The 15,022-nt window shown below is 32.1% G+C and overlaps 2 protein-coding genes and 1 pseudogene across 2 annotated transcripts; 1 reads left to right on the forward strand and 2 right to left on the reverse strand.

Annotated features, from left to right (window-relative positions):
- Positions 1–481: 481 nt before the first annotated feature.
- On the reverse strand, positions 482–3,540 carry LOC108469361 (lysM domain receptor-like kinase 3; annotated as a pseudogene).
- Positions 3,541–5,836: 2,296 nt separating this feature from the next.
- On the reverse strand, positions 5,837–8,600 carry LOC108468388 (protein POOR HOMOLOGOUS SYNAPSIS 1). The gene is made up of 8 exons (XM_017769275.1): positions 8,343–8,600; positions 7,462–7,578; positions 6,901–6,975; positions 6,679–6,782; positions 6,378–6,574; positions 6,250–6,302; positions 6,057–6,084; positions 5,837–5,895 (listed from the first exon to the last, which is right to left on the reverse strand). Exons 1-8 carry the CDS (start codon positions 8,598–8,600, stop codon positions 5,837–5,839), a joined length of 891 nt encoding a protein of 296 aa, XP_017624764.1.
- A 1,620-nt stretch (positions 8,601–10,220) lies between these two features.
- On the forward strand, positions 10,221–12,660 carry LOC108468389 (uncharacterized). The gene is made up of 2 exons (XM_017769276.2): positions 10,221–12,339; positions 12,464–12,660. Exons 1-2 carry the CDS (start codon positions 10,221–10,223, stop codon positions 12,658–12,660), a joined length of 2,316 nt encoding a protein of 771 aa, XP_017624765.2.
- Positions 12,661–15,022: the final 2,362 nt, after the last annotated feature.

Consider the following 15,022-nt stretch of genomic DNA (forward strand, 5'->3'; position numbering starts at 1 on the left):
TTAATAACAATAGTTATTGAAAAATATTAAAATAAATTAATGTTATCTTAATTATAAGAAGAATGTTTTATAATTTTTGAGAAATTTTAATTAATATTTTCTTACTTATACTAAACATTGTAAAATATTTTTTTCAACAATCAATTCACCATCATCAATTTTAAAAATCAAATTCTATAAACCTTTTAATAACTTTTAATTACTTTTCATATATTTAAACCATCATGACCATACCTATATTTAAATATATCTTAAAATTTGAGTATTTTAAAATTTTTTAAAAATAGAGTAATATAAGAGTATTAATCAAAAATCATCGGTTGAGTTTTAATTTAATTAATATTGTATTATTATAATAATTAGAAGTACAAGAATTTAAATATATTTAAATTAATTTTTCTTTAATTTAAGAATTAGAAAGGGTTGTAGAATGAAAACTTGTAGGTAAGATTTTACAATGGAGTACTAAAGACATACAAGTAGAAAGTTTTTTTTTTTTTTCATTAGAGACACAAATCATAAAACCTAATTACACAATTGTCTCCCAAACTGCCCATATGCTTAACTGAAACCAAATGTCTATCCCAACAATTTTTCTTTTCTTTTTTAAAGAAAATCTTAATGGAACATAAAATGAAGAACAAGTTACAATTATGTTTTTCATTTGCAGTTGAATATAAAATTGCTGAGAAATGAGTAAAATGGTAGTTTGTTTAGTTTTCATCTTCCATTGAAAACCCCACTGAAAACTTGGCTACTTCCTCCCAGTGACGCCTCCCACTCCACCGACGACATCACGATTCTAGAAAGCGTTAAACCAACGTCTCTCATTTCTGGTCTGTTTACTGCCTCATCACTCAAGCACCACTCTGCTAGTTCTGCCATCTGCAATGCATCATCCAATATATATATATATATATATATATATATTTATATATGAAATGCAATATTAACCAAAATTTTTAAAGAAAAAATGCATGTTATGATTGTTGTAGGAAGTTAGGGTTATATTTATATACCTTGTATACATCCTCTATAGGATAGCTTCCTCTAAGACTTCCATCTATCACTTCTTCTAAAGCTGATTCTGGGTTTTCTTCTTCGAAAATGTTGTTCACCTTACCACAATGAAAGGAAGCAAACACGTTCAGCTTAACAGTTGTCAATCTTCATTCATCTGTTATATCGACTTATCAATTTACTTACGACTGTTATCAGTGATCTCATTTTATTCGGCTCCTTGTTATCACGGACCAGTGCTCGTTGGCCGGTTATCAGCTCCGCCAGCACCACCCCGAATGCAAACACATCGGTTTTCGGTGTCACTTGCAACTCCATCACCGATCTTTCCAATATAACCATATAAATCAACCCCAAAAAAATTGTCAATCTGGGGAAAGATTTTTGTAAGAAACAAAACAATATTTCATTAATGATTTTGTAGCAAGTTAAAAACTTACTCAGGGGGCAAGTAACCTGGAGTTCCAACCAATCGTGTAGCTATTAGATCTTCTTCATTTGTTCTCTCGACAAGCTTTGCTAATCCGAAATCGGCAACCTAATGGAATTGTATTCCATTCATAGTCTTAAGAAGATTAGCCTATATATATGTCTACTAGTTTATATAATGTAGCGGAGTCCATTTTAGTACCTTTGCTCGTAGACCCTTGTCAAGCAGTATGTTACTTGTCTTGATATCCCTATGCACATACCGTGCTTTTGTGTGGTCGTGAATGTATTCGATGCCTTTGGCAGCATCAAGTGCGATTTGCGCTCTCGCAGTCCAAGAGAGCGGCTGGTGACCTTTCAATAACGGCTCATGGAGATGGTCATTGAGTGATCCATTCTGGACATACTCATAAACCAAGTAGAGATGGTCATCTCCACTAGCAAGTCCCAAGAGCTCAACCTGCAAGTAACCAAAAATGTATTTTCCCTTCTATTAGCAAACATGACGCTTCCTGTTTTGACACCAAACAAAGAGTTAATGGTTGGTAAAACTTACAACATTTATGTGATGGACCTTGCATAAGACCTTGAGTTCAGCAAAGAACTCTTTGGATTTGCTGGATTTCATCTTCTTTATCGCAACCTCCTGAAAATGCAAAAAGATTTAAGTCGTTTCCATGAAGCATTTTTTTGGTTAAAAGTATTATCAAGACAAGTAGAAAAATTAGCAAAGAAAACTGGTACCTTTGCTCCTAGTATTCCATGGTACACATAACCATATCCACCAGTTCCGATTTTCTTAGTTTCATCAAAATTATCTGTAGCTTCTTCAATCTCCTCCAGGCTATATATCATTGGTCTATCTGATTCAAAAGCTGTTACATCTGAACATGCAAATGCAGTATAGATGAGTTAATTACTTTCCTCCTCCGGAAAGGGATTACTCTAGTTGTCTTTTAGTCATGCTGACCTTCTATGTTGTCCTTGTAGAGAAACGAGTTTTGCAATGAAAATGCTCTGGCACTTATGCTTTTGGATACTGGTTTAGGATCTTCCTCACTCATCTGTTGTACTTTTCTCCTTACAAGAATGATCAGCAATGCAATCATTGAAAATAATGTCACTGCCGATAATATGACAATAATAATTGTCCATTTAATTCCCCCCTCTGGTAATCGACGGCAAAAAAAAGCAAAAAATTAAAAGAAAAACTTCAGTACAAAACAATTAACATTTGGATTTGCTAAAAGAAAAAGCAGTCTGAAATGAAAAAGAGGAATGATCTTGAATTGAAACATCACTCACTTCTTTTTGGCACTGCTGGAATTCTATCTTTAGCCATAGGCACATATAGAACCCAACCACTATTTATAACGTCGGGGTTACTCGTCAGGTTTCTGTTCAAGCTTTGTATATCATTTATGCTGGTTGATAGCTGGGTAGCCATACTTGACAAAGTATCGCCCTGCTGAACTGTATAAGTAACTACGGTTGTGGACTGACTTTCTAAGCATCCGCATATCAGATGCATTGTTACCTTGCTTCCAGTAGGAAAATTATTTTCTTCTCCTCCTACTTCAAGAGCTTGTCCATTGTAAGAATGAGCTGAAACATCCCTAAATGTGTCCCCTTTTTTCACAGTATAGTATACGTCATAGAAGTACGCTTGGGTGCCGTTATCGGTGTCTCCGCAAGAACAGGGGACTGGTATAAGGTAATCCTTGTTATTACCATGGGAAATGGGGCGGAAAGTGGAAGGATCAACAGAGTAGTAGGAAGCGATTTCGACTTCATCTAGACCAGTATTGGTGTGGTATAACAAGGCATCACATGTCTGGATTTCCTGTGAGCAAGGAAAAGGGTACATATCATCGGCTTTACAAATTCTAACAAGTAGAGTTACCAATAAAGGGAGGGTAAGGCAAGCAAGGAGATGATACGAAAGTGAAACCATGGTTATGAGCATGGGAGATTCCTTTTTTTGTTTTTGCAATGAAAGAGATAAGAGTAGATGAAACCATGAAAATGGAAGAGCTAGAATTACGGTCTTTGTTTTTGTTTCTGTCTGCACATGTTTGCTGGCTCATTGGGTATTGTTCGAAAGTTTCCAAGTGGAATGCCCTCTAATTTTCTTATTAAAAAACATGAAGCTTAAGGTTCTTTTGAAACGACAAATTTGCTATTTGTGAACCCACAGTATTGTCATGGATTTATCATTTAGCGGGTTCTCGTCGATACTTGCAATATACACTTCTGGGCAACGGTTCATCTAAGCAAGTTAGACTTGGTAATTTTATGTATAGTATTTATGTTTTTTAAAGGTAAACTATACTATTAGTCGATAAATTTTTCTTTTGATAATTTAACTAAAAAGTTACAATTTAATCATTAATATTTTGAAATTATTTTTTTTCACCGACAGTTAATGACTAATGGTAGCACTTTTTAGTTGGCATAATAATAATAATTTTAATCATTAAATTTTATATTTTTTGTCAATTTGACATTGATTAAAATTATTATTATACTAACTAAAAAGTATCTCCGTTAGTCACTCAACACTCGAGTGACTAAATAAAGAATTTAGAATACATTAGTGATCAAATAATAATTTTTTAGTTAAATTATCAAAACGAAAATTTACCCATATTTAAATGACTAATAATATAGTTTACAATTATTTTATATTATATTTCTATTTTTTATACTTTTATATTGTATTTCTATCATATTAAGTTATTTAATGGTATCGTGTTCAACAATGTTATCTAAACTCTAAAGCAAGCAAATGCAATGGAGAAGATAATGCTTGCTCTTGGCTTAAATACATGGCATGCTGTAATACGTGGTGCTTTTGTTTGGATTCAATGATGTGTTTTTCCATAAAGTTTTTAATTGAGTTTATTTCAATTTATAAATCATTATTTTTACAAAATAAGATTATTTTGAGAGTTTTATTTTAATTTTGTAAATTAATAAAATGTATTTATGATAATATTTGAATTAAGGATATTATGACTATTAAAGATTTAAAATTATCATTTTAACTAAAACATTATTTTTTTCGCATGATTTTTTAATAAATATAAGTCTTGCATAATATTTTGGAATGTAACATAATCTAATTTTTATGGAATGTAAAACCACCGCATATAATAAGCTGAGGTTTATATTTATATTAGCATCACTATTATTTTATTGGACGTGACTTTTTTAACCTAAGCTAAGAGAAACCGAGTTGGAGTACATTGGTTAAGTCGCCTTCCATAGACATGTCTGTTTCCTGGTTAGCAACAGAATATTTTATTCTAGTGATTGAGTGTTCCCAGTTGTTCAATTTTATAGTTTGAAATGAGGTCAAATACTGTACTTAAGGAATTAGCAGCTATGGAACATTGATGACATACATTCCAACAACAAGGGTATGAACCTTGTAGCTTTTTTAAATAAAAGTACATTCATATCTGATATATACTTGTGTATGACACTGATTCTAATTCTAACTAAAATCCAAGCTAGTAAGGAGAAATTTTTAGGTCTTACATTAATTACTATGGTTTTAAAATTTTCCTAGCAGTTCTATTTCCAAACTTCCATGCTCTAACAGCCTTGGAAAACCCTCTATTAGAATTTACTTGCAGTCTTATCTTGCTAGCTATAGCAAGCACAAGGAAAACAAAAGCACCATCAAATCGGAGTACTGAGCATGTAACAACTACTTGATATAATTAAGCCATCAGCCATGTATGTACATGCGGACTTGCATATTTACTAGCCGGCTTAAGCATAGAGTTTGAAACTCAGAAGAGGCTTTTATTAATCACCCAAAATTACTAGTGGCCTTCTATTGTTACCTATATAAAAAAGGAAAATGCGACAATTGGTAAAATAAGAATTACTTAATAACTTCACGTTCATGGCATATTCCGTCGTGTATGTATTTAGGTGCTATCTATTCATGGCATATTCTATTCACGCTGCCAGCGAAAAATGGCATAAATTTATTTCTCAAACAGTCAGACCTTCCGATAAGTGGCAAGATTTGGACTCGGTTAAGGTGCTATCTACGTCATAAGTTATTTTACTGAAGAATTGCCGTTTCAGTGGGGCTTTTCCTTAGCAATAGCCTAAACAGAGTCCATGTGGCATTTCAATTTGACTTTTGGGTTTGAGAGAGCGTAGAACTTGTAAATCAGCAGCCCGGTTGCGCTAACTTAGAAGGCTGTTCTAAAGTTATGCTAATTTATAAACTAATTTTCCCATTTACAACAGAAAATAGAAGGGATTGAGAAATAGTAGCATCATCACTTAATAAAAGGAAAAACAGACAAGCATTCAATGTTATGAGTTCCTCTACATGTTGGAAAGCTCAAGCAGATAAGGTAACTTACAGCAGCACGTCAGCTCCAACTTCACTGATAATTTTCTCTACTTTAGTCAACATATCTGTAAAAATTATCTCTAGAAAATTAGCAAATGGAACAGTAAGGCGTATCAAACAATTTTTTCCTAGCGAAATGTTTATATGGTCTAATGGAGACAGAGCCCCCATTCAAACATAGATTGCAGGCTTGGAAAAATTCAAGTGAAATAGAAATAAAAGGTACCTTGGAAGGAAGAATCTTCCATGTATCTCTGTGAAAAAACAGAACTACCAATGAGAGAACAGTCTCGTAGAGAAAAAAAAGTTGCAGTTTCAGAAATGATACGTGCCAAGCAATGCAGTAATAAAGTACTCCTTTGCCTTCTAAATACTGAAAGTAATAACTAAAATATAGATAAATAGTTTGAAATCATTACCACAATTTGGGATTTGAGATCAATTTCCTGAGACACTGTTGGTTGATTAGCAGCTATATCATTCAAGGACATGTGTTATGCACTCAGTTACTGGATATCGCTACCTATATTTAGGTCAAGAAATCTACCTTTTTCAGCGGTAGGACAGCAATTGGTCAGTAATGATGAGAAACTGGGGGGCAAGGGTGGAAGAATGCCTTCCGCATTGTTAGTAAGTATCTCATCTTGATCAAATGACTGCTGTCTAATTTCATAGCTCAAGCCGGGAGACATTTGTGGAGTGTACGAACCATCAGGATTCAAATCACTCGACTCCTGATTGGCTCTGCAGACATTGAGTTAAGTCATTAGTTCTTTGATATTGTCCAGTGGTTTATCTTCTGAAAGAAACAAACTGTTAAAGAGTATCATTTCAGTTTTCATATCTACCTAGAAGGAAGTCCATTACTAGATATGAAATCTGATTGTGGTGAAGAGTCAGATCCAAAATCTGGGTTTAAAGGTTCAGTTTCAGCGTCACCCTGGAACTCCTCCTGAGAAAAGAGACAAACTGATAGTTCCAAGTTTTATATATATATATATAAGAGATTCCCAGCAGCAGACCAAAGCTATTGGATAGTTATTACAAGAAATAAACAGTTTCTATGGTCGTATCTCCACCTTCACAGCATTCATGAATGATTCTGATTCATGATGTGTAGAAAATTGCAAAGCAAACTTCTGGATCTGCAAAAATATGGGTAGAAACCCATGAGTTTGCTGCATGGAAGAAATACACTGAAGTTTGTTTAGGCAGTCTTTAAAGGAAAAGTAACAATTGATATTGCTTAGATATCATAGACATTCATGATAAAGTTGTTTTTTTCCTTAAGCTAAAATATCTTTATCATGTGTAGACTCCATAATGGCAGATCTGATCTTCAATAAGTGGCTCTAGAATGAAAAACAATAGGAAAGTCCGTACACATTTTTGTTTTGGATAACCTTTTTCTCCTACACCATTGTGTGATGAAGTTTCCATATTCTGCAAGTTCACTTTACAAATAGGTAAAGATCTTTACTATTTTGCTCCTACGAATTCAAACACTTTCAACAGTAGCCATCAAATCTCTTAAGCAAGAGCAAAGGAAATATACTCGAGGATACTTGCCAGTTTCGGCTTCAGTTAGACCATGAAATGCAAAAATCTGCTCATCCTTGTAATTGGCTTACCTGGTCAGCACAGTCTTTGTAGCTTACAAATACAGCTCTGCTGCCCCTAGCAGGAATTTCAGGGATGCATTGGATCTGAGGCCAAGAGAAGTGCAACTTGGAAATGTAGTGCTCTTCCTGCTCCAAATAACAGAATACAATTTCCTTATAACAGTAGAACACAATTTTAGACGCAAATCCAAATGAAATACGATCATGAATTAATGAGCTAAGCAAACCGCCAATCTGTTAACAAAAAGAAAAGAAAAAAACATGCAACTTGAGCTGGTAATTTGAGATCAAATCAAGTCAAATACAACCAGAAAGTAGACTTGGATATGCTTTCATCTACATATTTTATGCATTCGTTATACATCGTAAATGAGAACTTTGGAAATGAAAAGAATCAACAAGTGAATATGCATGACACAATATCCTTGAAACTCCACAAAATTGATCCAAGAAAAAACGAGGATATAAATTCAAACTTGAGCTCTAAAAATAGAAGGATCGAGATTCGAGAGCAATTATGATTCTGGCTATGAGAAATTAACAATCAACACGCTTCCGAACCTGGATTCGTTCTCCTTTGCTTAACACTCGATTTGTTACTGGTAAAATGAAAGTTCCCTTTCCTCATTGTTTTAATGATCAATCAAACGGAATTAATAAACTGCTTAAGAGATTGATCAAATAAGGCAAACCGCTAGCGAGATTCTAATTTGCTAAACACTCATTTATTGCCGATAAAATGAAAAACCGTTTTGTTTACTATTTTAACGATCAATGAAACGAAATTGAAAATCAGCTTAAAAGATTGATCAAATAAATCAATTTATAGCTTGCGAGATTCCAAAACAGTCGAAACTATGATCTAGAAGAATCAGTAACGAACAGCTCACAAGGATCTTCCCGCCCAGACAAATGGAGAGGACGGTTTCGGAGCTGGAAAGGTCAATGATGATCTGCACAGAAGCGGCTGGAGAAGAAGTGGCGATCCAGTTGCCACTAGACGCGCGACCGCGTCGGCTCTTAGGTACGAGGGAGGGACAGGTGGAAGGTAAAGATGGATAGACTATGAAACGAGCGAAATGAGCTTGCCATTGGCCTTTAATGGCGTACACTGGCTTCTCGTTCTCAGGGCGATCAGTTCCCGCCATTTTTCTCACTTCTTAAACTTCTTTTTGTGTGTGTGTGTGTGTTTTAGTGGAATTTTGAAAATGGTAAAGACCATGTATAAATGTTTTGCTTTATATACAATAAAATCTCAACCTAACACTTCATTTTCAAAATTTGAGAAGATTTAAAAGAAAAATTGAATTTAAAAAAGAATTTTGACAAAAATATTAAGCTCATCTAAATTATGGGTTAATTTCAAAATATTTAAGACTCGAGTTTGGTTTTATCTGTTTTTATAAGTTTGTAATAATTTACATTTTTTTTATACATTATGTAATTTATAACACATAACTACAATAATATAAATATTAAAAATGTTAAGATTATAATATATAAAATTTTAATAAATAAAAATAGTAAATATTAAATATTAAATTTAAAATAATATAATATAATTTAAAAATAATATAAACGTGGTTGGATAAAATTTTAAACTCATATTTTGAATTGAGTCGGACTTAGGCAAGTATAAAGTGTGTTAATATATTGCTTAGACTCAGCCCAGCTTAGCCCATGAACATCTCTACTTTCAAAATAAATCAGTTTGTTTTTTAAATGAAAATGTTAGATTGAAACATTAATTTTCTATGAGTGAGACAATCTATATATACTTCATGCTAATATTGTTTTATTTGTATTACATGTCACGTCAATAAATAATTTAAAAATTATAAAAATTTAAAACAAAAATATTTAATAGTTTATAAAAATTAAAAATTTAGTATATGGTACAAATGTTACTATGCAAACTATCATGTTTAAAATTTTAATTTTTAAGTTGGTATTTTTGTTAGAAAAACATTAACTCTTTTTGCGATGTTAATGGTCAAAATCAACTCCTTTTAAAAGGTTGACAGTCACATTTATCTAAATAAAAATAAAAATTATATTAACAAAAATGCAAACATTAAAGACTAAATTTATTATTGTCTCTTTATTTAAATATTTAATTTTTAAAGTATATAAAGGTTTTATTGCAATTAAAAAAAGCATATCAACAATCAGTGGCGAATTTGGGGGGCTAGCAGTGGCCCCGGCCCCCCCTAAAATTATAAAAAAATATTTATTATTTAGTCCTTTTAGATTTTAAAACTTTGCCCCCCCCTTAAATTGTTGTTTGGCCCCCTTTCCAACTTTGAACATTAAAAAAAAAACCTTTATTTTTTTTATTTTATCCATATAATATATTTTACTTTTTAACTTTAAATATTTACATAATATATTATTGTAATCAACATTAATATACATTAAATATAATATTGATATATTTCCAACTTTCTTTTTTAGATAATAGTTTTAATATAATATTAAATGTGAACTTAGGTTAAAATTCAATTTGTTAACTAGTGAAAAAGAAGTCTCTTTTCCTACTGCTATTAACAATTATTGTCATCAACGTTTGTCCTTCAAACGCGGCTTCGAGTTCATCTTCTAAGGTTTTTCTTTTCATCTTTTTTGTAATTTTACAATTGTTTTTATTGTGTTTTAAAGTTTAGATTGTAATTTTATTTTATAGTTATTAATTTTGTTTTTATTGTGTTTTAAAGTTTATAGTTTAATTTTATTTTATAGTTATTAATTTTTTTTAAGATATTGTAGTTATGAAGTCGAAAACAATTGATTCTTTTTTTAAAAAGAAAAGTACAGAGACTACACAATCACCTTCAGAAGCATCTCAAATTGAGGTACCACCTTCATCGTTTGCTCCTTTAAACTCTGATGCTCGTCCTTCTAAAATTCCTAGAGTTGAAGATGAGGCACTTGATTTGTCTAACTTAGAACGTGAACTTGGGTTATGTAAGCAAATATATGAGTATCCAGTTAATATGCGTGATGAAATTCGAAGAGCTTATATTAAGGCTGGACCTTATCAACCTATTCTTTCAGAATATCCTACTTCCAATTCAAAAAAGCATCCTCGTTATTTTCAACCATCATGGTTTAAACAATTTTCCTGGTTAGAATGTTCACCTTCTAAAGATGTAGTATTTTGTTTGCCTTGTTTTCTTTTTAATAGCAATCCAACTAGTCGTTTTGGATCAACTGCATTTACTCATAATGGCTTTAGTAATTGGAAAAAGGTACACAATGGATGCAATTGTGCTTTTTTGACACATACGGGAAAAGATCCGAATTCACTGCATAACAATGCACAACGAGCTTATGTAGATTTAATGAATCAAGCTCAACATATTGAAGTATCACTTGATAGACAAACTACACAACAAATTTCAGCTAATTGTCTACGTCTGAAAACTAGTATAGATGTTGTTCGATGGTTGTCATTTCAAGGGTGTGCTTTTAGAGGTCATGATGAAAGCTCGGGATCAAAAAATCATGGGAACTTTCTTGAACTATTATCACTATTAGCATCGTATGATGAGAAAGTTAAAGATGTTTTGAAAAGTGCTCCACAAAATGCTAGTTATACTTCTTCAACAATACAAAAAGAGATATTACAAATTTATGCCAATAGAGTTCGTAATGTAATTCATGAAGAAATTGGTGACAGAAAGTTCAGCATTATTGTGGATGAAGCGAGAGACGAGTCGAAAAAAGAGCAAATGGCAATTATTTTGAGATTTGTTGATAAACAAGGACAGGTAAAAGAACGATTTTTTGATATAGTCCATGTTAAAGATACTGCATCATTGACTTTGAAGAATGTAATTTTTAATGTTCTCTTGCAACATAGTTTTGACATACAAAATATCCGAGGTCAAAGCTATGATGGGGCAAGTAATATGCGTGGGGAATTTAACGGCTTGCAAGCTTTGATTTTGAAGGATTGTCGATATGCTTATTATGTTCACTGTTTTACTCATCGTCTTCAGTTAGCTTTGGTTGCATCAGCTAGAGAAGTGGTTGAAGTGCATCAATTTTTTAAAAACTTGTCTGATATTGTTAATATTGTTTCGGCTTCTTCCAAACGACACGATGAATTACAAAAAGCCCAAGCAGCTGAAATATCTCGCTTGGTATCCATCAATGAGTTAGCAACTGGAACAAGAATGAATCAGATGGGCACTTTACAACTTCCTGGTGAGACTCGATGGAGTTCCCATTTAAATTCAGTTACTAGTTTACTGAAGATGTACAATGCTACTAGCACAATTCTTGAAAATCTAAAAAATACCACTTCTAACTATTCTCAACGAGGAGATGCTCATAACGCATATAATAGTTTGAGATCTTTTGAGTTTATTTTTATTTTGCATGTGATGAAAGAAGTTTTAGGGATTACTGATAAACTTTGTCAAGCTCTGCAACGTCGTTCTCAAGATATATTAAATGCCATGAGTTTAGTTTTGACAACGAAAGATTTAATTCAAAAGTTGAGAGATGATGGATGGAATGAATTGTTGAAAAATGTGATATCTTTTTGTGAATCTTCGGAGTTGGATTTTCCAGATATGAATGCTCAATACATTGTAGGTCGTAGTCACAACAAGAAGGAAGATGTTACAGTGGAGCATCATTATCGAGTGGATATATTTTTTGCTACAATAGATACTCATTTGCAAGAATTGAAGAGTAGGTTTAACGAAAATGTTGTCGAGCTTCTCACTCTTACTATAGCTTTAGATCCCAAGGAGTTTTTTAAGTTATTTGATATTGATAAAATTTGCATTCTTGTGAACAAGTTCTATCCAGAATATTTTTCTCAACAAGAGAAAGAACGTCTCCCATATGAGTTGAAGCATTATGAACTTGATGTATGTAAGCATCCTGATTTGAGAAAAATATCAACACTCTGAACTTTGCAGAAGCTTAGTTAAAAGTGGAAAGTCAGTCATGTACCCACTCATTGACAGATTGATTTGTCTTATATTGACTCTTCCAGTTTCAACAGCATCCTTAGAACGTGCTTTTTCTGCTATGAAGATTGTGAAGACTCGACTTCGTAGCAAGATGAAAGATGATTTTTTAAGAAGTTCTTTGGTTATGTACATTGAGAAAGAAATTGCAAAAAAGTTTGATATAAACGAAATAATTGATGATTTTAGTAAGGTCAATGATCGAGGAGTGCAATTCAAATAAATTTTAAGTTTGCTTTCTAGTTTATTTTTACTTATTAAATTATTTTTCTTTAATTAATTTTTATTTTTAAATTTATTATTTTTCATTATCTCGACCCCCCCACTTGAAATTTCCTGGCTTCGCCCCTGTCAACAATAAAGTATTGCAGGACATGAGAAAAAAAATCTCGATAAAACGAAATAAAGGCAGAGTGAAATGAAAAAATACTATCCAAATATGATGGCAATATTCCTGGATATGAGCTTTCCAACAACTACGTGAATAATTACACAAACATATTGTTGGACTTTCTAATTCATATTGCTAACCAAAATTGGGGTACTTATTAATAGGAAATCTTGACAAACTCAAGCCATTTGTCTCTACATAATTAAATTGGGCATATATCTTTACTGAGTATTTTTAATTGAGCAATGTGCATCAATCATTATTTTGGCATTATTATCATCATTCAAATCAATTTTAGTATATTTGATTGAGTTTAATGATGTCAAAAATCTATATTACAAGCTAGATAATTTCCTTTTGCTTTAACCTCAGACTTTCCTACTAATTTTTTATACAAGTTTATCCAATTTAGCACTCTTTATGAAAGCTAAGCTTATAGATTGAGTGAATTCAAAAATACCCCTATTTTACTGTCATAAATTTTCTGATAAATAATTGTGAAAAATATGTTAATCATTTTTTTATGCTAAAACCTGTATAACATTTCAAATTCAACTAAGTAATACAAGTGTAATACCCTATACCCAAATCGGTCGTCAGGTCTGAGCTGCAGGATGTCACATCCATTACCGGAACAACTACAATCAATTATACACAATGCAACCATTTATACATGCAAATAAGTATATGACAAATTCATAATATGTTACAGAATCATTTTTGATTCTTATACGAGCTTACGAAAGCTCTTTTGCTAACTCGTGGTTGAATTAGGATCACATTATAAAGTTTTCAATTTACCAGGTTGACATCACGACTTCGGGGATTCCTCGTCGTGGCACAACTCAGTAACTTGATCTCGTCACTACATGACCGTCTGTTTTCTAAATGGTCCAAAGGTTCCTAATCAAAATATTCATCTAATTCAATATGCATACCAAACCAACCAATTCAACATTCTAACCATTTTCATATGCTAAATTACATCTTGTTACATCAATATCACCTATACATAACACATTCAACATATGACATTTTCATCATTCCATAATTCTAACCATTTCAATACTATTCATATGTTTCATTCTTATTCACTACCATTCATATATACATAATTCAAGTAACATAGCTATTAACCTTCAGGGGTTTTTCCATTTATAACACAAAACTTACTCAATCTAGGTACATACCAAACATTAAAATGAAAAGGGACTATACAAACATTACTAAATCGAGGACTGTTGGCTAGATGCTGAATCACGTCTCGAGACTTCGAGATCCACCTAAGCCTGCATAGGAATAAAAAAATTGTACGTTGAGCAATAAAGCTCAGTGGTACTTTCATGATTCAAGTCACAGATAAGCATACTTAATATAGAAATTCAATCAATATATGTCACAATTCAACCAAATAAATTTGCATATTCAATACTCAAATATCTACTTTTACACCATTTCAATTGATGATTAAACTAGCAGTGGTGCGTTTATGATTCAAGTCACAAGTGAGCATACTTAATATAGAAATTCAATCAATATATGCCACAATTCAACTAGATCAATTTGCATATTCAATACTCAAATATCATACTTTTACACCATTTCAATTGATGATCAAAATAGCATTTTATATCATGCATTCTAATGACAAAGATGCAATCATTTCCATTTTCATTTCCATTTCATATATTCATGTATGCATTAATATGACATTTAATCTCATTTTCATCAAAAGTTATTTATTCATTCATTTTACAATTCAATTCTCTTTCATATGTCTACTGACTTATTCAAATTCGATTCGGCCTCTAAGGCTTGTTCTAACTTGTTCGTATTGTCTTTTACATGTTGCCATTTTCCACATATCACATTTATGCAATCACACTATTTCAATCATTTCCATCTTGTTTACCATATTACCAATTCATATTTTTATAACCCTATTAACTAGACACGAACTTAAAATGAATACAAGTATCTAATACTCTACCACCCTTGGTTGCTCGACAATGAGAGTTTCTAATCATTGTTTTGACCTTATGGCATGCCAACTATATTTGACCATGTCCAAACAACTAATAGGATAATCAATGTTCCAATTACATTATATAACCAATTTGCATATCATCATTATAAATTCATTTCATTATCAAATCACATATATAAAACCAATACCATATAGCATAGTTCAAAC

This window comes from Gossypium arboreum, chromosome 3, assembly GCF_025698485.1.
Source record: "Gossypium arboreum isolate Shixiya-1 chromosome 3, ASM2569848v2, whole genome shotgun sequence".
NCBI classification, from domain to species: Eukaryota; Viridiplantae; Streptophyta; class Magnoliopsida; order Malvales; family Malvaceae; genus Gossypium; species Gossypium arboreum.

Bases quoted from the DNA above. Each gene is read 5' to 3' on its own strand.
- LOC108468389 (XM_017769276.2), top strand. From the start codon at position 10,221: ATGAAGTCGAAAACAATTGATTCTTTTTTTAAAAAGAAAAGTACAGAG. The intron at 12,340-12,463 runs GTAAGCATCCTG...TGACTCTTCCAG, and splicing joins GCATTATGAACTTGATGTAT to TTTCAACAGCATCCTTAGAA.
- LOC108468388 (XM_017769275.1), bottom strand. From the start codon at position 8,600: ATGGCGGGAACTGATCGCCCTGAGAACGAGAAGCCAGTGTACGCCATT. The intron at 6,085-6,249 runs GTAATGATTTCA...GTTTTTTCACAG, and splicing joins ATCTCAAATCCCAAATTGTG to AGATACATGGAAGATTCTTC. The intron at 5,896-6,056 runs GTACCTTTTATT...TAATTTTTACAG, and splicing joins GGAAGATTCTTCCTTCCAAG to ATATGTTGACTAAAGTAGAG.